At 42.7% G+C, this 27,143-nt stretch overlaps 4 protein-coding genes across 8 annotated transcripts in view; 2 read left to right on the top strand and 2 right to left on the bottom strand.

The window, feature by feature from the left end:
• atf6 (activating transcription factor 6) overlaps positions 1-7,875 on the top strand; it is a 28,815-nt gene extending 20,940 nt beyond the window's left edge. For 2 of the 3 annotated variants that reach the window (XM_035646916.2, XM_035646915.2), the window contains exon 16: positions 5,873-7,875. In XM_035646916.2, coding sequence (XP_035502809.1) covers positions 5,873-6,069 — 197 coding nt within the window. In that variant the 3' untranslated portion in view covers positions 6,070-7,875. The remainder of the gene's footprint in view (positions 1-5,872) is intronic. The other variant, XR_004795549.2, reaches the window with a different exon arrangement.
• A 234-nt stretch (positions 7,876-8,109) lies between these two features.
• Positions 8,110-16,789, bottom strand: olfml2ba (olfactomedin-like 2Ba). 2 transcript variants are annotated; one of them, XM_047336919.1, is made up of 8 exons: positions 16,266-16,789; positions 15,911-16,174; positions 15,076-15,183; positions 13,475-13,639; positions 12,100-12,328; positions 10,548-11,900; positions 9,360-9,536; positions 8,110-9,269 (listed from the first exon to the last, which is right to left on the bottom strand). In XM_047336919.1, the coding sequence occupies exons 1-8, from the start codon at positions 16,431-16,433 to the stop codon at positions 8,656-8,658; spliced, it is 3,078 nt and encodes a 1,025-aa protein (XP_047192875.1). In that variant the 5' UTR covers positions 16,434-16,789; the 3' UTR covers positions 8,110-8,655. The 2 variants fall into 2 exon arrangements, with proteins under 2 accessions (XP_047192875.1, XP_047192876.1); XM_047336920.1 differs by having other exon boundaries at positions 15,911-16,103; positions 16,266-16,788.
• A 252-nt stretch (positions 16,790-17,041) lies between these two features.
• Positions 17,042-21,378, bottom strand: LOC118317862 (torsin-1A-interacting protein 2). Its single transcript, XM_035646926.2, has 8 exons — positions 21,197-21,378; positions 20,551-20,644; positions 20,380-20,460; positions 19,939-20,091; positions 19,564-19,707; positions 19,291-19,443; positions 18,610-18,762; positions 17,042-18,462 (listed from the first exon to the last, which is right to left on the bottom strand). The coding sequence occupies exons 2-8, from the start codon at positions 20,591-20,593 to the stop codon at positions 17,702-17,704; spliced, it is 1,488 nt and encodes a 495-aa protein (XP_035502819.2). The 5' UTR covers positions 20,594-20,644; positions 21,197-21,378; the 3' UTR covers positions 17,042-17,701.
• Positions 21,344-25,421, top strand: LOC118317859 (torsin-1A-interacting protein 2). Of its 2 annotated transcripts, none has more exons than XM_035646918.2 (8): positions 21,344-21,530; positions 21,763-21,885; positions 21,992-22,153; positions 22,653-22,754; positions 22,847-22,990; positions 23,121-23,246; positions 23,337-23,390; positions 23,474-25,421. In XM_035646918.2, the coding sequence occupies exons 1-8, from the start codon at positions 21,458-21,460 to the stop codon at positions 24,256-24,258; spliced, it is 1,569 nt and encodes a 522-aa protein (XP_035502811.1). In that variant the 5' UTR covers positions 21,344-21,457; the 3' UTR covers positions 24,259-25,421. The 2 variants fall into 2 exon arrangements, with proteins under 2 accessions (XP_035502811.1, XP_035502810.1); XM_035646917.2 differs by having other exon boundaries at positions 21,956-22,153.
• The last annotated feature ends 1,722 nt before the right edge of the window (positions 25,422-27,143 follow it).

Genomic DNA, 27,143 nt, shown 5'->3' with positions numbered 1-27,143 from the left:
CTGTCCAAACTGTGCCACCTACAGGCAAAGGAAGAAATGGCTTGTGGATTTTTAACATCCGCAACCCGTAGGTAAGGCAGTGTTAAGTTGCCTTCTGGGTAAGTGGTTGCTTTTTTTGTCCTTTGGGGACTTGTTGCTTTATTCTGGAAAGAGTTTGTAGAGTTGTTGTTTCTTCTCCCACCTGCGAAATGGGGGTTTGTGAGTACATCACTTGTCAGATAGGTGTAGTTCAGCAAAAAAAAAAAAGGTCATAACTGGTGATTGATTATTCTAGACATGTGGGATGTATGAGCTTTAGAACATCAGCCAGTGCACCACTCGGTCTTTAAACGCTAAGCTCTTAAACCCAAACTCTGAAATATAAGCGTTTTTGGTTTTAGCACAGCAGACAAACTATTGCAAAGCCTGCTAGTGATTAAAAAATCAGATTACCTTCAAGCAAATGCAAAACGCATTCAGATTGTAGGGCAGGCACATAGATTGGCTCTACGCTGCTTTATTTCCTCTTAAAGAGAAAAACAGCTTGTCAGTGTGGGTGGCAACAGGTTGGGGGGGGGGGGGGGGGTTAGACCAACCCATTTGAGAAGCAATCACCCGTTTATTTGACCGCCTGCCCTCAAACACAAATATGTCAACTCTGGTATATATGGACCACAAGTGTCAGGGAAATAGAAAGCAGCATTTCCTTCATCCATCCATCCGTCAACAGCACAGCTTATCCTTTGAGGGTCATATGGGGACTGGAGGCAAAGCATGTCATTATTTCAAATGTACAATAAAAATAGGCATTAAGAAATAAGTTTACAATTTAATGTATTCATCTTTTAAAAGGCATATATAATTAAAAAAATATATATATATATATAAAAAGACAAAATTACAAAGTAATTATTTACTTTGACATTTAAAAAAAAATTATAAATTCCTTTAGTAAGTAGTTCAAATTAAAAAGGGATTTGCATCCCGTTTGTCAAGGAAATTCAAATTGGAGAGTCTGACAGCAGAAGCTCAATAACTCGGCAAAAAACAAATGAAAAATGGGAAAAGGAAATAGACCTTTTAACTTACTGATTAAGATCTGTATTCTTGATTTATTGATTGTTTTGAATAGACTTATTTATTTCTCCATCTAAACTACTCTTCAAATTAACATTTACATTCTTTTATTCATTTATGAATTCATTCATGTGTTTTAAATTATTGATTGAGTGACTGGTATTATATTTTGATAAATTCCTTTCCTAGTCCCTGTTTTTTTTATTGCCTATAAAAATATCAAATAATGAGTTACTTTGTAAGGTAGTCTTTTAGTTCTGAACGAAATGTGTTCACTGTTATCTTTATAGTACGATTATATTATTTAATAATGAAATACGTCATTGCTATTTCCGTGACACTAGTGGTCCTCCATACTAGTAGTCCTCAGTACAGTATTTTTACACTTGGATACCACTGGCACGTTTGCTGCCAAATGTTTTTCTATGGATCATTTAAGTGTACGCATGTTCTTGATTTGAATGAGCTCACCGTACGTTTTCTCCACGGCCCTCTGATCTGCTGGATTATTAATGCAGCGTTTCAAGGTAACAACATCAGAGGATTCGGTGGGAGAAAAAAAAAGTCTTATGTGTCCAAATACTGCAGAGTTAATTATCAGGTAGACTGGTTTTCATGGAGCCATCAGGATCGTGAACTGAAAGGAAACCTACCCAAGAGGAACCGTTCATGTAGGGTGTGGGCAATCGGGAAGACAGCCTGCTGTTGTTGGCTGTTTAACGGGCCTTTTTTTATCAGAAATCCTCTTGTTGCTCTGATATCTCCCTGCCTTGTCTGTGGCGAAGCACCAGCAACAGATTCAATTAGAGTTTCAACCAGCTGTGAGGAGTGAGTCAGTGGAATATGAGCCTCTTAGTCGGCATGGAAGACATGGCCATTTGGAAATAACTTTTTTCTTTCTTTTGCGGGGGGGGTGTTAGAGATTAAGATTGATGAAGGTAAACATTGTTCTTGGTTGGTCTTGTCAGGGAGGAATGTTAGGGTCTGTGCCCGTCAGATGGCCCGTTGAAATAGCAGCAAATAGTGAAATCCAAGACCCCCCTTTCAACTAATTGTTGAAATGGCCAAACAAAGACGCATTCAGGGAAAGATATCAGGTCTGGAAAGGTTCCCGAGAAAGAGGTCTTCTATTTGCATGATCTGCCATTGATGCTTGCTGTTGGCCTCTAGCCTTTTCCTGCGCATTTCAGGCATTAAGTGTGTTTGAATCTAATATGTTGGTTGGATCGTGTGTTGTCTTTTAGAGAGCGTAGAGTTTAATGATAGCAGATGCATGTTCAGTAGCCTCAGTTTCAAATGCCACATCTGCTCCTCCGGCTAGATCCTCATCGTCCTGACTGCGAGAACTATCATTAAAAAACCAAGCCAACAAACGCTGACAACGCAAAAGGACAGCAGTGATTCTATAGTAATACAAAAACACGCATGGTCCTCCCCCCATAACCCCATGTGTCTAACAGATGACAGCATTCAAGTAGCATTTTAGATTTATGTTTGCCTTTGTGTGAAACTTTGAAGTGATTAAGTGCAAACTTACATTAGGAGGCTGAGGCGCTTAGAAAAGCAGAAACACTGTCCTGATTCTGGAGCATGATTGCTCGGCAGCGGAAGATAATTCTTTCCAGCTCCCTGTTGCTGCACTCTTAGAGGAATGCCTTCCTTCTCCAGTCACTAAATGGGTTTCATCTGGAGGAGGTGGATAGACTCCGCTAATCTGGCGGGACTATTTGGTCTGTCTCAGTCAATAACGGAACATCGTAGATGGAGACTTTGATGTAGGCCGTTGTCTGTTTCCATCGAGCTGCGTGTCCACGGTTCAGGGGTTCTGTTAAAGTGACTTGACCTTGACCCCCTTGATTCGCTGAGCAGTGACTCTTCATAGGGGCTGAAGGGTGTGGGTTTATTTAATGATCCTCTGAGTTTGAAAGCAGCTCCATCGAGCGAAGGCGACGTGCTTGAAAGAGATGAATGTTTTGGAGATGACATCATTTACAGGTGGATCGACTGTGGGACTGCAGTCTATTTTTACTGCTCTGAGATTGTACATGTGCTCTGTAGCCAACAGGCAGCTTTCGCTGGGGGTTCAAGGTAGAGCTCCACACCGCTGAAGGAGTTGGGGGATCAGATTTTCCTACTCCTCTAATCTAAACAGAACATCCCCACCCGTCCCCTGAAAGAGAGTGCACTTTCACCAGCCCAACTGTTTAACCCTTGCCAGCTCGTACCATTCAATGGGTGTAGGTTCCAGCTGTAGATGGACGTGCAGGGGACGAGCTCTCAGTCGGCCTCCATATATGGTTACTTCTGTTTTCAAAAAGGCAAGATGGCGCCGGCCCAAATGCTAAACTTGAGGCTTCAGAATGGCAGCTCACAAACCAAGGGGTGAGGTCGGTGTGTTGTCACTTGGCCTCACAGACCTGATGAAAAAAAAATCTTGTTATATTTTCTAAATAAATAAAAAATCAGAAGATTGGCTGGATAGTTGGTTATATGAATCTTTAAGTTGCCTGATTTACATCCAATTAGACCACAATTTTTTTTTATAAAACCAATTCATGACTTGTAATTTTGTGATTATATGTAATGATCGATTTCTCAAAGGAAACAAAAAGAACTTTCCTCATGAGTGGCTCCTTTAGAGTCTGTGCCAGTCTGGCAGCCACCGTCCTCCTGAGATGAGACGGCAGGCTGTTATCAGCACACACCCGCTCCCTGTGTCGCTGAAACTTTCTGGAGCGTCTCCAGATGGCACGGGCAGAAGAGGGGAAGAGGACCGTGCAGGGCAGGATGGTAGATTTGGCAGCCTCTTCAAAGAGCTGCTGTTTGATGTTGGCGCTCGTGGCTGTGTGTTTGTGTGCTTCCTCCTCCACTACTATGGCCCCTCAAGCAGTTAGCCGAGTGGAAGTTAGACAGTTCGGTAATTTGGTGAAAGATGGATGTAAACATCAGGGGGAATTAAACTGAGTCTCGGATAATGGTTTGATTACGGCCTTCGATTTACACTTTATTATCTTGTAATTTTTTACACTTTATTATCTTGTAATTGCTGTGCACTTATAAAATAAGTACGGGGCACAGTCATCTCATTAAGGAGTAACAGAAGCTGAAGAATCAGAAGTAAGAGCTGTAAACACTGCACTGACATGTAATCACTTTATAAAGTTGATATGTTGAAGGTGTTTGCAGTTGCCTGTTTACACACCCAGTATATATGGTGCTTTCTTTCTTCCTTTCAATGTTAGCATTTTGATAAGTCTCTCATAAATATAAAATGGGTTTCTCTAGTAGTCAAATATGTCTTTGTTGTTCCATGGTTGACACTTCATCAGTTTGCGCTGCCAATTTTTTGGGACCTGTATTTATTTATTGCAATGTCAGAGCTGTTTGTTTTGCGCTGAACAGAAGCAACACAATGCAGTAATAACATAAAAAATATATATATATGGAGATACAAGGAATCATTATTCCAGACAGAAGCCTTGTTTGACACAGACATAGCGTGACAAAGAGTTAAATCCAAACCCAGCGGATGATTTCCAGAGACGTCTGTTGAAATGCTGAAGAAGGAAATCTGAAAAGTTCCAGTTTCACTGCAGGTGCAAAGGAGGAAGTCGAGCGGTGGATTAAGTCATACTCTGCAATACAGCTACTCAGCATCTAATGATGTGAGCATCCGTGGAATCTTCCGGCTGTGGAAGGAACCGTCGTAATCGTCTCTGTGCAATCTGATAAATCCTCTCTGCCTCTAAAGCATACGTCCGTGGAAATACTTCAGAAGAACAGAGCACGCTGATGTATTGCACAGGTGTCTCTGGAAGAAAAAAAAAGACTGCAGCTTTTAAACAACTTGCAGCACTCTGGCATTTTAAAGACGCCTACAGCTCCATTTCTGGGTCATATGAGGGGGGGCACTAAAACTGACCGAGGTGTGTTTTGTTGAATGTTGTTCTCCTCATCACTGATGTACAAAAGAAGTCGCAGGGTTTTCAGTTAACTGTTAATGTAAATGTTAATACATGAATCCCTCAGCGTGCAAGATCTTTTTCGAGCAAAGACTTTTACAAGTGTCGGCTGTAGAGGATGTTCTTCCTCTTGGCAGAGAAAAGTCAGGCTGTGGGAGACGTCAAACCATGAACCCTTTATTGTCTCAAGGCCAGCATCTTGTTTCAAACTCGAGTTTCCCAAGATAATGCCAGATTACAGTAAAGGCTTGTTTGTTCTTCAAACAACGTGATGACCTTTAAAATGAAATTTGATGGAAGTGTAATCTTTGATAAGAAATTCTTTATTGTCATAATGCTGACCACCATCTGCAGTCTCTTGAGTAAGCCTGACTCATCAACACCGATCACTGTCAGAGTTTCCTCTTCCCTCCTCTGGACACGACAAGAAAGCCTGAAGGATCCTGACTCACCATCAGCGATCGCGTCTCTGTCTTTCTCTCCCACACTCGTGCCAGACGTTCTTCTCTCAAATGTGCATGTCCTGCTTTTGGTTAGAGTGTTTTGTTTAACTCCTGACTAGAAAGTAAAAATCCCATATGTGACTCACCTCTGGACTCCATCTGTAATCAGGCCTCAACTTGTACTCACTGCAGTTCTCAGCCACTGCCTCGAACAAAACTCTTTTATTCTCTCATAATACTCTCTTATAATCACACGGGACAAAAAAAAACCTCTGTGTAAATGTTTTGCCGTCATACAAAACCACTGTTAGTTAAGCATATCAGCAAATTAAACTGGAATAACTTTTATTTATAAATGTGTTCTGTGCATCTGTAAGTAACAACCCTTCTCCTCTGTTCCTGCTACAACAGACAGCATCATCGGGGACAAAGAGTTCGAGGTGATGATGCAGATCGACTGTGAAGTGACAGACACCAGGATCCTCCACATTCGATCGTCCACCATCCCACCTTTGCTGCGGGTCAACCGCACGGACACTTTTTACCAGCACTCCCCGACCAGCAACCAGGCCACGCCTCCCGTCGGCGTGCTAATGGGCTCCGCCTGAGATCGCCGTCAGCACCTGCGTTATTTATAACCACAACAAAAGCCATGAAGATGAACATGAGATGAAACCATTTGTTTGGGTTTGACTGATTATATTTTTAAGCTGGTGTGCTCTCAATGACGCTGTGTTTGTGGTGTAGATGTGAATGAATGGGCTCTGCAGAAATCCCTAACCGTTAGTATACAAAGGTTGCTCGAAGCTTATCGGCACCGGCCGGCCACATTCTTTATTAGGACTGATATCCGCAGGTAGTCTGTAATAGGATGCAAGCAAACTAGCCCACGTGTGGCAAAACTGACTTCTCCCTGTGACCCCAGACGTCTCGCATAAGGGTAAATGCTTAGCAGCGGGGGGCAGAGCGTTGAACCTTGAGTCACCCCGTCATAACACAAATACTTAAACCCCATAGCAGCTCTACTAAGTCTGCCCCCCACCCACCCTTTAATTTCCAGGCATAGCACAGAAAACAAATTTATATCGTGGACCTAAGATTTAGACAGGACAAGATGAGAAAAAAAACTTGTGATATGTTCAGAAGCACAACTTCTGTGTTTATGTCTTAGCTAAAAATGGAGTGCTGGAATCATCTCTCTTACTCAGTTTGTGTCTGTTTGGCTCTCTAAATGAATAAAAAAAAAAATTAATGAAATAGTAAGAGATGTCAGATCAATTACGAGTTGCACCAGAGGAAATCGGTAAATTCAGGAAACTCAGGTGATCAGAAAAAGATAAAAGGCAAACTGCTACTTTGTTTGTTTCCATTGGATTCTCTGTTTTTAGCAATGTATCAATGAAGAATTCCAGTTTATATTTGGAGTATTTGCACTGTGCTTCACTCATATTTACTAACAGATTCAGATACCGAACATATTTATTTTATTATTATGTAAGAGTAATTGTGAACTTCTATGTGCTCATTTCTGCAGTTGAAAATTGCTTCTGTGGGGATTATTGATTTTTTAATTTCTTTTCTTCATCGGTCTCGTTATACCTTGAGGGAACTTTTTATTGTGCTTGATCTCGGAAAACTGAAAGACATTGTAAATAAGATATGAAACAGTTTTTTTTGTTTCTGTTCACTGGGTGGACATGCAGAACTTTTAAGATCACCAAATTTGAAATTGCCTCTAAAAAAAATAAATGTTTTTGTTAAATAACCACTCATGAACAACAAAGTTTGAGCCCTGACTTCTCCATCCACAGGCTAAATTGCACTTTTATTTGGTTCACTTAGGCCTCTAATGAAATTGCAACCTATTGGGAAGTCTGAGTCTAAAAACTGTGGTGTTAAGATAGATTTTTAGTAAGAGTTTGTTGTAAACATTTGCACTGTTGATGCAGAACCTGGTAAGTTCAGCTCTGACTTTAAATGCCTTATTTTGATGCGTCTTTTACCTTTTACCTGTAATTTGGGGTAAAATTGATATTAGATAGTAAATTCTATATCATTAGAATTGGAAACCTTATTCTTGGCCAGTTTCTCTATATGTTCAACAAATTATACTTCTGTGACCGGAGTGTAGCTACATGATTGTACAGATGGTTATGTTTTAGCTCAACAGATGCCCATAAAAATTGTTCTTGTGTTGTTTTAAGCCAGACCTGTGTGTGTGTGTGTTAGTACCATTCTTTTTTTTCCCCCTTTTGGTTTCAAAAATATATTTGATTTGCCACATTGTTTTTATTGCATCCCAACAGAAGTTGGGGACAATACAAGAGTACAATTAAAAACGGGGTGGTTGGGGGGTGCGTTCACTTATGTATAGAACCAAAACCAAAATAAACACTGGATTTTCTCTAACCATACCTGTGTCTCCATCCTTTGGGCTGCATCATTTCATGGTTTGTTCAACATCTTCTATAACTTGGCTGTAACAGTAAATTACAGGCTTGAACAACCCTTTTATGTATGTCTTTATTGTGATTGTGTTTTTTTTTTATTTTTTAGTCTCTTCCTGCCTGGCTGTCTTGAGTCTATCTTCAGTCCTCCAGTAGGATGAACACTCACAATCTATAATTAAAGGCCAACAAACAAAGACATTTTCCTCTAGTATTTCCAAACTTTATTGCAGTCTCCACGAAACAGTCCGATATGGAGGGAATAAGTGCGTTCACAAGATAATGAACCTGTTTCATATGATGCAAAGTAAAAAGGAATATAAAATGTGTATAAAACAGAAAAATTGAATTTGGCCACAGAAGTTGGGGATTTGTTCAGAGAGAAAGCATTTATTAATTATTTTTTGTAAATCGCTTTGACCCAAGCCATTGAGTCATCCTGCCACCTTTCTACATTCATTTTTTTCCTTTTTTTTTTTTTTTTTACAGCATTATTGAATATACAGTACAACCTGAGGAATCAGGCACATTTTCCCATTTATTTCAGGTGAAACATTCTTGATATGAACAAAGCAATTCAAATACAATATACTGAAATATGTACAGTGGGGTTCAAATGTGTGTCTTGGACCCCACTGTATGTACATGTGGCCCCCATTTGTCTCCACGCTGAGGGCCACGTGGACCGATCTACAATCCATTCAAACCATAGAATTAGCTTTTAAAATAACAACTTTAAAGCCCTCACTAAGGGTCAACATAAGCAAACTTAATGTTGTATGTGACTTGGTGTCCATTGTCCCACGCATACAATACGCCCTCTTTGGGATTGTAGTCAATCTGCGTGGTGTAGGTGTAGTTGTTGATGAAGGGCATTCGGGGAATCATCTGAGTGTTTGTGTGCGTGTCGAAGGCGTATTCCAGGTTGGCTTCTCTTCGGTTTTTGCTGTCAACAGCATAAAGGACGCCACATACAATGAAGCAGTTCCCATAGCGGTTTCTCCTGAACCCAGTTCTCCAGGTGGTCTCCCTCTGCATGCTGAGATCTGAGGGGTTGAGTCGACTCAGAACGATCACTTCCTGTAAGAAGCCCTCGTCATCCATCGCCGGGTAGATGATCCACAGGCCGCTCTCATCCACGGCAAAGTCGATGTCCGAGTGACTGCGCCACTCCCACGGTGATGACGATTCCTCGAACAGGGCGTCGTGCAGCATGGTCCAGGAGGCCACGTGGCGGTGACGCAGGTCATACTTGATGATGTCACGGGAGAAGGCGCGGTTGTAGTAGAAGGCCCCATCGTAGACCACATGGCCTGTGCCGATCCAGTTGTAAGGAAGCTTGTAGGAGTTGGTGAAACGGCCTGGAAAGGGCGAAGGAGAATGCAGAAGCATGAGATTTATCAGTCAAACTTAGGAATAATTGAGTGGAAGCTTTGACTACTGATTCTTACCTTGTTTGAAAACCTCCATGTTGCGAAACTCCAGGAGGTTGTTTCCATAATAGAAGTTTGTAACATAAATTTTGCCATTATCAGACTTTGGATCTTTCATCCACGCTCCTTCATTCCTGCCATAGGTGTTGTGAGTTACTGGATCGGAGATTGTTGCCAAAGTGTCCTTACAGTCCCCTATAATAAAAAATAAGAAAAGAACCAGAGTGCCACGAGTGAGGATTTAGAAGCATTTTAACACCATCCAGACCTACACTACGTCAAAGAGTCTGAAAATAATTACAGCCCTTTTTTAACCAGCTTGAATCACGGAAAGGGTGAGGTTGTCGCAGGATGATAGAGCACTGCGTGAGTTTATTCACAGAACAATTTACTTTTAATATTTTTCTGACACGTTTAATGAGACAATATAATAGTGACTGCATGATGTCAGTCCTTTCCATTTGGTATTTGAAACAGGTTACAGCCAATCACAGGTTCTGTTTTTTGGCAAGCTTAGCTCTGGTGCTAAGCTCAATTGCAAGATGCTTTCTTGCCACACAAGCAGCATGGTTCTAGGGGATGGACGGGGTTGCCAGGAAATTTGGTTAAGATATCCATGTCGCCAAGAGAGTAAAGCCTGATGACCCACTCCATACTTTTTTCCCACCAAGCACCATCGCCTGGTTAAATCTGTCGCACCGTGGCCTATGACCGAATACAACGTTCCCATCACCCATCAGCTCAGATGTACGTTGTATTGAGTGTTGAATAGAAAATGTTGCCATGCTAATGAGAATGCACTATAACATTACATCTACTCGTCGGCATGTTAGCATTGTCATCGTGAGAATGTTATCATGCTGATGGTGGCATTTAGCTCAAAGCACCAGCCTCACAGAGGTGCTCGCATGACTGTAGAATAGAATGACCTATAGTTTCAATGCACTTCCAAAGTTGCCGATCAAATGTCTTGTGCTGAAACACACAGTTGTTCTTAGGTTTTGGGGGGTTTTTTGCTTCAATTTTTTGTAGGTGGTACTGTTTTCTCGGTGTATTCATTGAAGATCAGCAAAGTGTAGCACAAATTCTTGCCAAAATAAAATTTGGTGTGAGTAGCAAAACAGACATTACAATATTTAAAAAAAATCCAAAACATGATGGTATATATTTCCGCCCGTAATTTGACACAAATTTCAACATATTTACCAGGTTTTGCCGAGGTCGATTCCTCCTGTCTTTGCATTGGTTCATCTAATTCCTGTTTTTTTGCCTCCCCCTCTTCCTCTTCCCAACTGATTTTGAACTTCCGTTTGACTAAGGCCTGCCTGGTAGTGGTGGTGGTGGTGGTAGTGGTGGTAGGGGTGGTAGTGGTGGTAGGAGCGGTAGGGGTGGTAGGGGCGGTAGTGGTGGTAGTGGTGGTAGGGGCGGTAGGGGTGAAAGCGGTGGTAGTGGTGGTAGTGGTGGTAGGGGTGAAAGCGGTGGTAGGGGCGGTAGTGGTGGTAGGGGTGAAAGCGGTGGTAGGGGTGGTAGTGGTGGTAGGGGTGAAAGCGGTGGTAGGGGTGGTAGTGGTGGTAGGGGTGAAAGCGGTGGTAGGGGCGGTAGTGGTGGTAGGGGTGAAAGCGGTGGTAGGGGTGGTAGTGGTGGTAGGGGTGAAAGCGGTGGTAGTGGTGGTAGGGGTGAATTCAGTGGTAGGGGCGGTGGTGGCAGAGGCTGAAGATGAGGTGGTCATAGGGGTAGTGAAGGGCAAAGAGGAAGACAAAGTGGTCCGTCTCTGTATAGTAGGAGGCAAAGTTGAACCTGAAGAGAAGGTGGATTCAGTTTTTTGTTCGAGTGTGGTAGTGGCCTGCATGGTGGTAGCTGTTGAGGAAGCTTCCGTGGGGTGTGTTGGTGACACGGTCTGGGCAGCATGGGTTGTGATGGAGTCAGTGGACGCCGGCCTGATGGTTGATGCCTCTGTGGTTGGATTTGATGCAGTGCTGCCAGGTAAAGCTTGCATTTGCTCTTTCAGCTCCAGAGTAGACGTTTCCGTCACGGTGGCTGGTGTTTTTTTTGCTGTGAAGGCTCGATGGATTTCCTGTGTGGCTGTAATTTCCGAGGGACGGTTTGTGTTCATTGTAGTCACGGTTGTTTCCTTGACAGTGACGCTTGGTGGGGTGCCGGCTGGTTCATCCTCCAAAGGAATTGACCACTTAGTGATTCCGGCGGTGACTGTTTGAGTGGTCTCAGGGGCAGTGTCTGCCGTCCTGGTTTTTCGTGTGGTAGTTGTTGGGCCAGGCGTGACACTTCTACTCATGGATGTGTCATTTTTTGCATCTGTAGAGTGATGTGATGTGCTTTCTTTGGTACTGACGGACTCGCTATGGGTTTCTGAGGTGTCCGTTTCTTTTGGTTTTGCTGATTGGCTGGTCGCCTTGGAACTTGGCAAAGGAGCTGTTGTCCTTGGTCGAAATGTTCTCGGTCCCGCCCTCGTCCTGGGGCGAGGGACTCTGTGCTGAAGAAGATTCTCCTCAATGAAGAGGTTGATTGGGCCGTCACCACTGAATCCATGATATTCAAAAACTGAAGAAAGACGGGTATAATGTTTCGTCAAGTAATCTGAATTCTATGAGTTATTGTGAAATGATGGGTATTTAAAAAATATATTAAATAACATAACATTTGTAAAGTAAAGTAAATCTCTGAAAAAGGCTACCTGAGTGGTCAGTTGATTGATTTGTAAAGGAATGTTACACCGTCCTCAGATAGTGCTTGTACTTACGGTTCTCGCCGGGTTCCCCATCATCTGCCACCATTAGATCTGGCTCCGATTTATAAAAAGTCATCCCTCTGATGATCATCCCATTGGGGCCAGTCTTCGACACCTGAGAAGCCTCCTTGTCAGCCGGGTTTTTGGGAGTCAACGGCGGTTTGACATCAATTAACTGAGCAGAGCCATCTGTCCGAGGGAAGGGCATACTTTCCCCAATAAACTTCTCCTCATAGTTTCCCTGTTAGTGGACAGATAGACACAAAAACTTCTTTGAGGCAATAGCATAAACCATGCATTATGAAGACACCAATACGTCTGACCACTAGTGTTTCTTACACTGCCTGACTTCTTGACCATGTGACCAAACATATTAATATCATTGAACTCGTGAATCACACTTGCATTACGTCCAGGTCCACCCAACACTCCTGGACTTGTCTCCAGTTCATATTGAAGTTGTCATGGATCAGGGGCGCGTGGTTCAGTCTCTGGTCTGAGGTCTGCTTTTGTCCACTTGGACTTCCCAACCTTCCAATTACCTCAGTGACTCTTCTACACATTCTTGGTATTTAATCACGCAGAAGATGGTTTTATGAAGGTGCTCGTGGACAGGACACGTGGTTATTCCTTTTATTTTGAAGAAAAACATCAGACTAAATAATGCTCTAATGGTGTACAGTAAGCAGCAACATGTGAATCCAATAACTTCTTTTAAACTTTTTTTTGCTTCTGTTGATTCAATCACAGTTTTCACAACAGCGTTCAATGCAGAGAATATCAGGATTTTCCCGATGATGATTGAGACATCACAGGATAGAATCACCATCTTACCACAAAGGCCAATAAGCTTTTTTAAGCAATTCAATAATTTCACTACAGTAACACACTGGTGTAGTTTACTGTGTATGAAACTCTGCAACTGACTTACAAATAAGGGGGTAGCACTTTGCAGCACATTATTATCATCATCATTATTATTGATACGTAATTACCCACAAGATTGTAGTAACTGGTACAGTAAATATTTATTATAAAATTTAGTTGAAAATATCCCAAGTAATATGTTTGTGACAGTTAGGTGTTAACTAACTTTTTGTTCAATTAAAGCATAAACAACAAGAGAGTATTGACCTATATTATGTTGTTACTATATTCAATTAAAGCTTTTATGCTTTTGCATCAGTAATTACCAAGTAAATACAAAGTTGTGTGTAAATTATAATCCCTACGTGTTATTTCATGACACTTACTACAGGTAAATAATTACTTTAGGTAGCAGTAATGCTGTTCTTATTACTATGTTATTACAGCACAGTAACGTGTTTATCTCTATGTTAGTGACTCTGTGAAGCCTGTGATGTCAGCGGCGAGGTGTCATAATTACCTCTGGGCTCTGATGCGTTGCTGCCACACTGACCTCAGCGAGGACCTTCTTGTCCTGATGCCAGTGTGGTGGAGGAAAGGAGGGCGGGCTTTCAGTCACATGTGCCTCAGTACGACGTCTCTCCTCGGGCTTCACCCTGACCGTGCTTTTGTTCAGAGACACTGCCTTCACGCAGCCATGGACAAATCAGGACATTGTCAGAAATACAGTGCATTTGTGTTTAATGGAAAGCATATATAGGCTGCATTTGTCACTAATGGGCCTTTTACCCTTTAGACCCTTTGACCGATTCATAGTAGGAAAAGAACGGGTGATAACTAATAACAATTACTCAACAAGTGTCCCAGTAAGTCGAGACAGTGTCACGGTGAGCCAGTGAGCAGCTCAATGTAATTCAGGCAACATTCATTTCATTACTGACACTTGTGCTTTTCCTGTTGTGACATGTCAAAATGTCGACAGTGTAAAAGTTTTATGCTAAAAAAGTGTTGATGCACTAGATGCTCATTTCCTTTCATGGTTGTTATTCAGGGAGCATCTTCGCTCACTATAGTCACTATTAGCGACGCCACTACACTTCATGACGTCACACAAAGACAGAATCGGTTGAAACTAATAAAATGAACAATGGATATACACTTCATTTTCCCATTATTGTTATCACCTGTAAGCTGTGTTTTACCATCTCTGTGATTCCACACAGTTTGCACATCACCCCTTAATCAGCTACAGTAAATGAATGCGGCAATACCATGGAATGTTTTGAACTGTGCCACAACAGGTCCCTGTGAATCTAACTCATTACATTAACTCATTACATTCCTGTTAACTCAATCAGCAACCCCAGTCATTGTTTAAATTTCAATCCAAAGCCACACATAAAAAGATTTTCAGAGCCAGTTATGAATATGATTTAGACATCACGATTGATTGGACCACGTTTTGACAAAGGCATCTAGTTTTTAACTATCAGGAGATAAAACCCTACGTTGAGTGAAATCTCAAGTCTTCAAATCAAGTCATCACCACTCACACTATTTTTTTGGAATATTCTTTAAATTAAATGACTAATAACAAACCCATGGTAAGGTCACACAGGTGTTTTCTGTCATTGTGGGATCATTCGTTTCTCTGTTGAACCGGTTTTGGTGGGACCTCGTCCAACCTCACTGTTTCTGGTTCTAACGGATTTACAGTATGAGTCATGCTTGGAGTTTGGTGACTTCAGCAAACTCTCAGCACAACTCCGCCTCAGCCCGAGGAAACCGCTAATAGGCATAACTGAAAACATTTGGGAGCCTTTCTTCTTGTGTAATAATGTAAGTTTTGAGCCATTTAATTTGAACTGAATAAATAATTTGTTAATGGGAGGGGAAAAAACAGAAGGTATTATTGTTGGTCCATCTCAACAGCCCAGTCAGGGTGGGTTTTTTTTAAGAAGGTGTCAATTCTCAACTCAGGACTGGGCCCTTCTTCCAGGTCGAGACCCCTAATAAATTTGTAAACGTATTGCTCTCAGATAATTTCAATGGACCCACTGAATCCAGAAGATGTGTGTGTGTGTGTGTGTGTCACCAACATGCATGCATCTTATATTTCACCTTTTCAATATGATCCATGCGATCCAGGAGCTTATTGGTGATGGAGTGCAGCTTCAGTAGATCCATGCCATAAAAGGAGCCCTCCAGCAGCTCAAGGATGGTGGACAACTAAAATGATCAAGTGGATTCCGTCAAAAAGGGGTTTACCAAGACATAAAAATGGGCGCACTCCAAATTCGAGAGACTCTGGTTATGAATAAAATGAGGAGCTATCCGTTTCGTTGACTTGGATGAAACATGACATCCATCCATGGTGCCATAGTGATCCAAGGCCCTCAAGGAACCAACAGACGTGAACAGGGGCAGCCTGTTGACTCAGTCTGGAGCATAGTGACTGTGACTGTGACTGTGACTGTGGTGTGTGTGTGTGTGTGTGTGACTGTGGTGTGTGTGTGTGACTGTGGTGTGTGTGTGTGACTGTGACTATGTGTGTGTGTGACTGTGGTATGTGTGTGACTGTGGTGTGTGTGTGACTGTGACTATGTGTGTGTGTGTGTGACTGTGATTATGTGTGTGTGTGACTGTGGTATGTGTGTGACTGTGGTGTGTGTGTGACTGTGACTATGTGACTATGTGACTATGTGTGTGTGTGTGTGTGTGTGTGTGTGTGACTGTGGTGTGTGTGTGACTGTGACTATGTGTGTGTGTGTGTGTGTGTGTGTGTGTGTGTGTGTGTGTGTGTGTGACTGTGACTATGTGTGTGTGTGTGTGTGTGTGTGTGTGTGTGTGTGACCGTGGTGTGTGTGTGTGACTGTGACTATGTGTGTGTGTGTGTGTGTGTGACTGTGACTATGTGTGTGTGTGTGTGTTTGAAAGGGACCGGGTGACACTTCACCTTGACATTTTCTCTCCCAGCCTCCCTAAGTGTTTTCAGCCTGAACTCCCCCTCGCACGGGTTGACCGCCGACGGAGGAGCGATGCAGGCGCACTTGCACTCGGGTCCGGACGTGATAGTCTCCACGGTGAAGAAGTCCTGCGCGGTGGCGCTGCCCTCTTCTATCCGCCGGCAGGCGCTCCTGCTCAGGGGTCTGACAACACATTTACACCGACAGTCAGAGCCTTCGGAGAGGGCTTTCACTTTGTCATAATCACCCAGCAGCTACAAAGAGAAGAGGACGCATGTATTTTTTTTCCCACCGGAGCTCAATCAGAAAGGTTTGAATGTGATGGATAATGTTCTTTCCTCCTACCTTCGAGAGGATGCTCTCCTGACCATCCACCTCCTCCTGCAGCCTGTCGACCTGCTCCGCATCGCCCGCACCCTGTGCGCTGCGATCTGCGCCCGCGCTCCTTGGCGCCGCGGAGCCCCGCGGACAAAACGCGCAGCACACCGCGATGAGAGCGCACAACTTATACATTGTTGTGGATCTCACGGGGCCACGACGGGACGGGAGACGGAATGCTGCAAGTGGGCAAATGTGCCAAATCCGGCAAAGCCCGTCACCAGTCAATTTAGCCTCCGGTGAAAATTCATAGCTCCAGAATCAGATGTGCGCATTCCAAAATGTCCCCAGACGGAGGGATTTCACGCATTATAGCGCCGTGTCATTTTCTTTCTCACGGTCGCTGTGAATGTGGGCTAATGGCTCCAGAGAAACCGTGCACTCTTGTGAGAGAGCAGCCGGCATCTGCTGCTGCTGGGGCAGCGCGGGCAGGAGGCGGACCCATGAGCAAACTGGCGAGGAGGAGTTGAACTGCTCCAAAACTCTTCTCCTCGCAAGACGTGCAGCCCCTTAGTAGCTGCCATAGCTTTGCATTGCACTTGAAAGTTTAGTTCTCATCTTGAATTTTCTTTTTCTGAATTAGTTTGCAGTTAATGGCTGCACGAAGAGCACGTGTCTTGGTTCAACAAGGCCGCAGCTTGATGCACTTGGATGGTGATGCCCGTCGCGTCGCAGCCTGGCTCCACCTGCGGGTTCTGCTGCCCTCTGTCCGCAAAAATGCAACAATGAAAAGTGAAGCAAGCTTTTGAACTTGTAGGTTTATTTGTACATTAAGGCACATTTCATTGCGTAATCCTTTCTCTTGATCAAACTTGTTCCAGTGATCCGGTTTGTGTGTATATATACATAAAATGGTACATGAGCTGTTCTTAAAAAGGCACATGGTGCCGCGCAGGTTTGAGAATCACACAAAAAATTGTCATAATAAAAGAATAAGCCCTGTGTTGTGATACCAGATGATTTTTTTTGTTGTTGCAATGATTCGTTTTTTTACCCATAGACAAATGGTCTTTCATTAAATAACTTTTAACATTTACAAACGTTGCGGTAGTTACCATCAAAATTGTACACACACTGTAAATTCCTCACCACCCAACAATTAAATCACTCCTTCATATTGCAGCTCGTCATTACCTCTCATCAAATACTAATAAAGTGCCAGTGTTCTATCAAACATTATTTTTGTGGTGAATGCTCAGGGACATTTGAGAATAAGCAGATAATATCCCATTGGATAATTATCATTAGTGTCTTATTTCTACACCATGCCTTCAACTGTAGTGAGCTTCAATTTAGTTAGAAATCTTTGGGTCTTTAAAACCACTGTACATGCCCCAACAATGACTGGAGTCACCCAGTGAAAGATCTGATACATTGCAGTACTTTTGTACTTCAGTGATTATTTACACCCCTGGACAGCCTTCGTGTTCTATCCTGTCCTCTGCTGCCACTGGAAGGATGAGGTGGGAAATGCGGCTCCACAGTCCACTGTACTTGTTGAGGTCCATCCTGTCAAAAGATACAGGGTGGCCATGAGAGAGGAACTTCTTCTTAAGGTGGTCATCCACCATCTCCTCCACAGCGCTCAAACGAATATTGGCAGGAATCTCCTCTTCTTCTTCGAGCAGCACGGTGAAGATCAGAAAAGTCCCCTTGTAGGCAGCGTTCTCGTGGTCACAGTAGCGATAGAAAATGAGAGTGGAGCCCGGGGGCAGCTCCTCAAAGCGGTGAATGACAGCCACGGGCTTGTCGCCCTCGAAAGCTCCCTGTAACTTGCCATCTAAGTCCAGTTTGACCTGGTCGCTGTCCTGGCTGGTTTTGCTGGCTCCGTCGATGTGGAGGACGGAGGCATTGAGGGCGAAAGAGAAGGCGGAGGCCAGGTCCCGGGCCAGGCAGTGCAGCGTCCTCTCGGCCCTGAGGCCGGCAGTCAGGATGAGACTCACGGGCGCTGTGGGCTGGGCCGTCTGGAGGTGCCTCTGCAGGTGGATCCTGCTCCTCTTCCAGAGCTCAACATGCTGGTGAGGGAACTGAGCCTTCACTTTTTCCATCTGCCCGAGGAAGATGTCTACACTGCTCGTCTGCAGTGGAGACTCAGACTGGAGGGGATGCAGCAGGATGGCAGCGACTAAAACCAAAACCACTGGTATCAGGAACATTAAATGCCCTGTGGAGGGATGGCACAAGATATTTTGATTAATACGAGTCAAGTACTATATAAACACACATTAGAAATATACTGGGATAGGCTGGTAATCATCAAAACAACAAAGAAACAGGAAGATAAAGAATAAGGAAAAAGTCACAAGATTACCTCCTAGATTTCCAGTAACCACTGGAACGTTGGGTTCAGTGGTCTCCGGAGTGGTGGGGCCAATGTTTTCAAAACTATTTCTCTGTTCATGTATCTCTTCCTTTTCCTCCTCCTCCTCTGAGATTCCCTGCTGCGGGGAAGCATACTCTGGACCTTTTTTTTTTAACAATCGAACCAGTCAGGGAAAACAGATGAACATGAATTAATGTTGGTGTCATCTAGGTTATAATCTGACCAAACTCATTTTGATTTTTAATTTCCAAGAAAATCATTTTCATTTATTTTTTTCCAGATTTGGTGTAATATGGTCAGCATGATTAACCTTTATCTTCAGCATTTATTTTGCCGAAACTAGTCAGATGCAAAAATTTATATGGGTAATTATGGATGACACATTGCACAATGGTTAAGAACGATGGGAAACTGCTGCAGGAGCACAGCAAAATGTAAATCAACTTTGGGTTAAGTGCAGAGACAAGACATCCGGTGTCACATTTACATATAGATTAAAACATTCATATGCAGGAGCAAAGGTTCTGTAACATCCAATCACTGATGAAAACCCTTTGGACTTCCTGTTGCAGATGAGTCAAGTACTACATAAACACACAATGTTATAAACTTTTTGTTTTTAATAACATTCTCTGAGATACACTAGTAATTATCATAACAACAAATTACCTGCAAGAACCTCCACTGGAACTTCGGGTTCAGTGGTCTCCAGAGTGGTGGGGCCAATGTTTACAATGGCATTTCCCTTTACATGTGTCTCTTCCTCTTCTTCTTTTGAGATTTCCTGCTCAGAGGAAGCATGTGGTGGAACTCTTTCATTATCTAATGAGTGGGGGGAAATATATTGAGATGAATTAAAACAAACAAACAACAGACACCCCAGCTACACAAGCATGACTCCCTCCATTAAAATTTCCAAAAAATAATAAAAATTAGACTTACCCCCTCCAGCATCAATGTTTGTTTCTTTAACGCTGTGTGATTCTTCCTTAATTCTACCTATGCGTCCATCTACTTGGTCAGCCTTTCTTCCGTCCGGGGTTGGTGAACCGGTGGCTTCAGGTGCTTCCTTATGCCCAGTGAGGTCTTCACATGATAAAAGAAAAATAGTCCAACTTTCATAATCGCACAATCATCAGTGTCTCTACACTTACATTTTAGAAACAATGTCAAGTGCAACAAGGGGTTAGTTTTCAATCACAGTTTTTGTGAATTTTGTGACATTGTGAAGTTGATGCCATTGTTCCTCCTGACATACATGATTTTGAGTGCAAGTACCAGGGGACAAAATTGTTCTTCGTGCATTGGAACACTCACTAGAAATCTCAGTTTTCACCGTCGTCTCCTCCTCCGTCTCCTCCTCGTCCTCAGCCTGAGAATGGGTGCTGCTCTGCTCCACATCCTGTGTGCCGTCATCAGGTGGAGGAGAGGATCCTTTTGGCAAAACCTTCTCATTAACAGAACCACCGTCTGTAATAAAAATGGTTGATTAAAGTGTTATCCAGGTTATGATCTGACCAAACTCATTTAATTTTCATTTCAATTCTGGATTTGGTATATTGATCAGCATGATTTGCTTTTTCTTCCAATATACTTTTAGCCCAACAAGTCAGATACTATAGTTTATAAGGGTAGTTATGACTGACATATTGTACACTGGTTAACATCATTGGTATACTACTGCATCAGCACAGCAATATGTAAAACAACTTTGGGTAAAGTGCAGAGACAAGACGTCCCGCGTCAGGAATACTTCACCTCCTGTGTCTTGCCGCTTTACAATTTCGGTCTCTTTCAAATTGTGCTCATGGTCCATATTTGTGTTATCGTTCCAAATTCCTGTGGAGAGAAAAAAGAAAGAAAAGGTTGATGAATTTACAAAACTGGTATAAATGTTTTATAGGTATACTGGTCCAATATAAGTGATACCTGTTGTGTGCTGCAGGGTGGTATCGGTGTATCGCTCTGCCATTTCTGTGTGTAGGGGCACGTCACTCAAGAGACTTGACAGGATGGTTCAAAGCTGCATTAAACAAATATAACGTTTAAAGTCACAGCTCCATGTTCATTTAGTTGTACTGCACCGATTCTCGTCACATGTTCAGAATCCCAATAAACACAAGTGCTGGCAGACATTGTTACATTTTCCTTTGTCTCGAGAACTGTCTTGACTCCTCAGGTTTTCTACTCAACACTTATTTGACATAGATAAAGCAAAACAATGAATGCTCAGAATCAAAATGCAAACAATTGAAGATCATGTGTTCGTGTTTCGAGCGCTTTGTTAGAGAATATTTGGGGGCTAACCTGGAACTGAAGTTGCTCAGGTCAAGCCGAGGAAGTAAATAGTTAAAGCCCACTCCCCAAACTCACAGCATTCACAACTTGTGAGCTGTTGGTGAGTTAGTTAGTTAATTAGTTAGTTAGCTAACTCGCTAGCGGGCTCACTGACAGGTGATTTAGCAATTTGCTAGCCACCAGCTAGCTAATCAATACGTGGTTTTAGTCTCTTCAGCCGTTGAAAAAACAAAACCAACCGATTGATAATGTGTAACTTTGAATAAAACATGCTTACCAGAAAAGCCATCGATCACATCGCCGTGGAAAATGACCTGTTCGCCGATTCCTTATCTTTTCAGTTGTCGTGTGACGGACAGAGCGTCGCAACTAGAGCGGAACCTTCAAGTCGCTTACTTGTTTCTGCCGAGTTCATTTCCGGCCATCGGTGTCGTACGCTGTCAAAATCGCTCCCCCGGCAATTGCAGGAAATGCGCTTTCCCGTCGTATAGTTTAACTCACGTGTTTTCGGTGTCGCTCGGCCCAGTTGTAATCAGTCATGGATTCCAAGCTGTCAGAAAACGAGTCGGCTCGTCCCTTGAGACGCTCTGCGAGACATGCATCCGGTAAAGGTGAGCAAGGGGACCGTCATGACAATGAGCTAGCTTAGCCCTCGGAGCTAGCTGACTTCAGCGCACACAAAGTTTAAAAACAAACCCCTTTGGTTTTCTGCTTCGACTAACGTCAGCTGACTGTGTCGCTGTAGACATCGGGCCACTTGGAGTTCTTTGGCATTTTGATTTAGCCTACAACAACTTGAGGACATCCTCTCACTACAGTCGTTTCTTCCTGTTTGTCCCGCAGCACTGGGCTGTGAGCCGACCCCCAGGGGTCCGCTGAAGAGGACCAAAAAGAGTTCAGAAAGCCCGGATCCTCCCGCGGCTGTCAACGGCTCCGGAGATAAGGACAACGGCTCCGAGGACGAAGGTTGGACACTCTAGTTCGCAGCAGTTGTCCTAACGACAGTGGCTGTTAATCCCGTGTCTGTTCTGTTCAGGGCACTTTGAACGACCTTTCATGTCCTGCACCACAGAGTCCCCTCGCAAGAAGGGCCGGCTGGAGACTGGAGGGGCGGTGGGCGGCGGTGGCGATGAGAATGAGATGGATGTCCAGCAGTCGACTAGTCAAGACCAGGACATGGACACGGAGAGGCAGGAATCCTCACATGGCAGTCATCCACCCAAAATATCCCACGGTTAGGGTTAAATTGTGGACTTGGATCAAACGATTTGCTTGATATAATGCCAAAAAAATGTTAGACATGTATAATAATATGCAATGAAATAAGATCTCACCTTTGAGATGCTGGAATCAGACATTTGGCTTTGTTTGCTTAATGAATTACTAATACAATGGTAAAATGTCACACTGTGAGAGTTCTCTTTATATTTACAAACTGTATTACATCAAAACAGTGTTATTAGGCCTGACCACCTGTTGAACCTATGTGGCATATCAATGACACAACTGCAATCAATCTGTCACCTGTGTGCATGTTTTAATGCGTCTGCTGCAAATGCATTCAGGTGCTAACAAATAACAGACGTGGCATCTTCTGTTTTCCGGTCACTCCGATATAACATAGTTTGACACCATTTACCAGCATTTTTCACAGGACTCTCCAGAATCAAATGAAATCTCAGCCAGTTTAGCAGTTTTGATTAAATTAAGGTTTTTCAATCTGTTTAAAACAGGCACCACTGGAGATGTCAATTATTTCCCTCGTGTTGTGCTCCGTGAATGCGGCCGATCGCATGCTGCAAATGAAGATGCAGACTTGATGAAAGCCAAAAGAGGTATTAAAAATACTATATATACGTTATACATTGTAATGATTAAATTAGTGGAGAATAATAAAGTTGCCCTAATCTGATTTGCTTGTGTTTAGTAAACCCATCAACCAAAGGATCTTCAGCCCCCACCAAGTCTGCTGTGCAAATCAGATCCCTGGTAAATAGCCATGATGTGCCAATTCTCAATACCAGCATGGCTGAGTACAAGAGTAGGATGGAGGCCATAGCCAAAAGATCTGGTACTGTTTCTATTGATATTTTTATTACTAAGCCACATTTTAGTCAAGAATATTGCTCTCAACACTTGTTCAATGACTGCACATCTCTTGAAATTATCAGATTGCTACATTAATGAATTCTCCTCATTAGGGTATATACCCACAGTCAACAACGTTACCCCAAAGGGGTTTCCACCCTCAGAGAAATACTGCACAACGCGTCAACGTTTGAAACACATTCCAATTAAAAAAGAACCAGTTCAGCAAAAGAAACAAGGTATTGGACCTTAAACTGAATTTTACAGTCTGGAAAAAATGGGGCTGTTACATTTTAAAAAAAAAATTTTAATGAGAGTTTCTCTTGTAGAAAGAAAAAAGAAAACAGATGTCATCAAAAAAAGCTCCACACATTCTTCTCGAGGTAACTATATTATCTTTAAACCCCAAAGATACTTTTATGACATTGTTTGTAATAATGCATGTAATTGATTTGTGTCCTTTCAGGTTTCATGTGGTATTTTGGGTGTTTGGTTCTCCTGGTGCTGCTCAGTTCTGCTCTCTTGCTGGCGTACAAGAAAATCCCTGTTCTCCGAAGGGTCGCAGATCGTGGAGGGCATTTATCCAGGGCTGTACAGCCAGATTTGTTTGCAGATCAGTTATCACGTCTTGAGGCTAAATTCCCCAGTCAGCGGCCTGAGTTGTGGAGGAGGAGCAAGATACACCTAGAGAAGCACCTGAGAACAGCCCAGCCCAAGGAGCCGGTGAGTCTGATCTTCACTGCTGGCCGCGGTGCTGAGAGCACGCTGCGCTGCCTCGCTCAGGGCCTGGCCTCCGCCTTCTCGTCTGCTCTCAATGCTTCTGTCCTCCAAATCGATGGAGTCAGCAAAGCCAGCCAGGACAGCAATGAAGTAAAGCTGGACATTGACGGCCAACTGAAGGAAGCCTTTGAAGGTGACAAACCTGTGGCAGTCATTCATCGCCTCGAGGAGCTGCCTCCAGGCTCTACCCTCATTTTTTATCGCTACTGTGACCACGAAAACGCTGCGTACAAGCAGGTGTTCTTGTTGTTTACTGTACTACTGCCTCAGGATGAGGTCAGCAGTGAGCAGAGCCTGAAAGGTGTGGAGGAGATGGTGCAGGACTATGTTAAGGAAAGGCTGGTGGGCTCCAGTGGCCGAACTTCCTTCAGTGAGATGGACGTTAACAAGTACAGTGGACTGTGGAGCCGCATTTCGCACCTTATCTTGCCCGTGGCTTCTGAGAAGGAAGTAGAGCAGAAAGGATGCTGATGGACCAAGCTGGCATACCAGAAGAAAAAGTCAGGATACCACTTTGGACCATCCTGATCCTTCCTGGCATTGCGCAGGAGCTATTACACAAAAGTTAACAATGGAATACAACTCGTGTGCTGTGATATTTTACATATAGACTTGATTTGAAATAGCTGGAAGTTGTTAGAATCTCTCTCTGTCAGAGATAAGATTGTACTCAAGCTGCTGTTCAATGTCTGATTCAGTTCAACTCTAAGATGTTCAGCGCAGTTTAAAACAAAATGTGTTGGTGTACAGTACAAACTTTGCATTAGGATTAAGCAATTGTTGCACCATCATTCCACTTTCGAAGGAGGGGATTTGGAGCATATTCTCAGGCAGATTTAACATATGACAAGATATAGAGCACTTCTAGAACACGGTTTAACTGTGTTTCAATGGACATGTCCAAACTAAGAAGGATTTCTGTTGCATGGTCAGCATGGATTTCACAAAAAAAGTCACATTTCTTTGATCTGTACCAAATCTCAGAGAACACTAACACTGGCGTGCTTTATATTTCTGTTAAATATGTCTCCATGGAGATATGTCCCTTCATTGAATTATTTTATGCACACAATTGGATCCGTTTTGCACTACAAAGGTTGATTTTTCATTAGCTAGACATCTAATCAGGGGTACTGGCTTTTAAAAAGATAAATATTTTATATTCTATGTTTTGTGTGAATTTGTATATTTGTGCTATTGCTGTCTGTCTTTTTCCTAAATTTGATGTGTATATATATATATATATATATATGTATATAGGATGTAAAAAGGTTTGTGCAAGAAAATGCACTTGCAATATTGTCAACTTAAAAAACACAGGTTCTGAATTTATATAAATATTTTGACAGAATATGACTCAAATGTGCCTTAAACACTCGCATGGAGAAGATAACATTATATTTGGAAAGCACCGAAACGCGTCCATCATTTAACACTGTGTCTTGGCGACAAGGTCAGAATTCAAACAAGCTTTTCTTGCTAATAGACTTTTCACATTTCTGCTAATTTGAATCATAAAGTGTTCTCTCCCCTGATATCACTCATTCCTCTAATGTTCTTATTCTGAGCAGAATTTTGTGTTGCTCATATGAAGACCTGGATGTTTTCAATAAAGATTATTTTGATACCTAGAATAGTTTATTGTCGAACCCATTGTTGTCCTTAGTCTCTGTGGGCATGTTAAGTTACTGGAACAGTGGAAGAGAGAGGAGAAAAAAAAGTCCTGTGACAAAGGACTTTAAAAAACACATGGAGAGCACTAGTACTTCTGCGTATTATACAGCCAACTGTGGCAGGAAATGTTAAAGTGATAGTGAAGGCAAAGCTGCTACATCTTAACTTCATAAATACAGAATCCATCTTAAAAACAAGGAAGTTTCCAGTTGTGAGGCACGAGTCTTATCAGGACTAAAATTATGGAGCAATAGAAGCAAATCTGAGTGATTTATAACATTTTTTGTCCATATAACATTAAAAATCTATGTGGAAGTCAGCTGTTTGACTAACATCCTCCCTGTGCTTTTGTTGACGAGCAGCCTCAAAGTGAAAATCAATGTCAAGATACTGTATTGTCGTCAGTATGGTGCTAAGAAAGACGTGACAATCAGCTGCCAAGTGGTTCATAGATGTGCCTTCATATCTTGGCAGAGATAAAGTGATATGGTGAGTCATCGAGCGGTTACGGTTGCTCATTTCAGAGGAATCATAAAAATAAATGATTAACAAAGCACATCTAGACAACAACGTGACAGTGTGTTTAGTTTGTGCCACCATCCCCATTTCTGTCCCTCTGTCCGGCCCGGTTACAAATCATGACATAACTAAATAGATAATAAACAGACAAGGGAGTATATTAAAACTCTTGTTAAAGTAAAATCTGTTTGGCACAATAAGGTATTCAGCTCCTCATACTGTGTACCAGGCTGCGGGGCAGGACAGGTTAAACATTTTTTAATAAAGATCTAGACACAAGTGGCCGGGGTGGCTCAGTGGATAGAGCAGGCACACATACTTTGAGTTTTATGCCTCGAAGCAGAGGTACAGGATTCAAATCCGACCTGTGAAGATTTCCTGCATGTCTTCCCCCCTCTCTCTCCCCTTTCTCACCTAGCTGTCCTAAAAAAAATATCTAGAGACAAAACTATTTTGAAGATACGCATTTACAAAAAACTGTGTTTAAAACACCTGACCTTTCTCCGTGTCCAGAACAAAGAGGAGGGAAGAGAGATAACGTTGTTAAAAATTCTGGGCTTCTTCACAGGAAGTTTGAAAAAAACCGAGTGTATATCCTGAGTGAGCACTTTATATCATTTTGTATCGTAATGTCTATGAGTACAGTACTTCAGCTATGAAAGGCTTGTTTTTCACCAGTGAAGCTCACCCACTCAGTTACTCCCCAAAAACATGACCACACCACTGGAACATCTCCTCTGCGATGACTGGTTGTGCCTGGCACATAGAGATGCACGACCAGTGTACAAGGGGTGATTAATAAGGGTTTTTTTTTCAATATAGTCTCCGCCTTTCGTGTACACATTTCGTCCAGTGGTCGTGGATTGGACAGAGTTGTATACGTAACTCTTGTACCGTATCACTAGTCAAACAGCCGTCGAATAACTCTTCACTCTGATAAGACGTGATATGACCAAATATAATAAACTTCCTTGGATAAGGACACTGCTGTGTTGTATTTGAATGTGCTGATATGCTGAAATAAATTTCAGCCCCACATTTTTTTAATTTTATGGCTTTATTGTTATTTTTACAATGGAACTCAACATGGGCAGTATTTGCACCTCCCCCGAGAGAACATCCAAGAAAACCGTTTCACATCATCAATATTCATTTTCATGACC

This window comes from Scophthalmus maximus, chromosome 13 (assembly GCF_022379125.1).
Source record: "Scophthalmus maximus strain ysfricsl-2021 chromosome 13, ASM2237912v1, whole genome shotgun sequence".
Taxonomy (NCBI): domain Eukaryota; kingdom Metazoa; phylum Chordata; class Actinopteri; order Pleuronectiformes; family Scophthalmidae; genus Scophthalmus; species Scophthalmus maximus.
This window is presented reverse-complemented; position numbering and strand designations above follow the sequence as displayed.

What these genes read in the sequence shown, in the direction of transcription:
- olfml2ba (XM_047336919.1), bottom strand. Translation starts at nt 16,433, where the DNA reads ATGTATAAGTTGTGCGCTCTCATCGCGGTGTGCTGCGCGTTTTGTCCG. An exon ending in AGGAGAGCATCCTCTCGAAG is followed by an intron (nt 16,175 to 16,265) that starts GTAGGAGGAAAG and finishes TTCTCTTTGTAG; the next exon opens with CTGCTGGGTGATTATGACAA. An exon ending in CTGGGAGAGAAAATGTCAAG is followed by an intron (nt 15,184 to 15,910) that starts GTGAAGTGTCAC and finishes TGATCATTTTAG; the next exon opens with TTGTCCACCATCCTTGAGCT.
- LOC118317862 (XM_035646926.2), bottom strand. Translation starts at nt 20,593, where the DNA reads ATGGCAGAGCGATACACCGATACCACCCTGCAGCACACAACAG. An exon ending in CACCCTGCAGCACACAACAG is followed by an intron (nt 20,461 to 20,550) that starts GTATCACTTATA and finishes TTCTCTCCACAG; the next exon opens with GAATTTGGAACGATAACACA. An exon ending in AAACATTGATGCTGGAGGGG is followed by an intron (nt 19,444 to 19,563) that starts GTAAGTCTAATT and finishes CCCACTCATTAG; the next exon opens with ATAATGAAAGAGTTCCACCA.
- LOC118317859 (XM_035646917.2), top strand. Translation starts at nt 21,458, where the DNA reads ATGGATTCCAAGCTGTCAGAAAACGAGTCGGCTCGTCCCTTGAGACGC. An exon ending in TCCACCCAAAATATCCCACG is followed by an intron (nt 22,154 to 22,652) that starts GTTAGGGTTAAA and finishes TGTTTAAAACAG; the next exon opens with GCACCACTGGAGATGTCAAT. An exon ending in AGTTCAGCAAAAGAAACAAG is followed by an intron (nt 23,247 to 23,336) that starts GTATTGGACCTT and finishes TTTCTCTTGTAG; the next exon opens with AAAGAAAAAAGAAAACAGAT.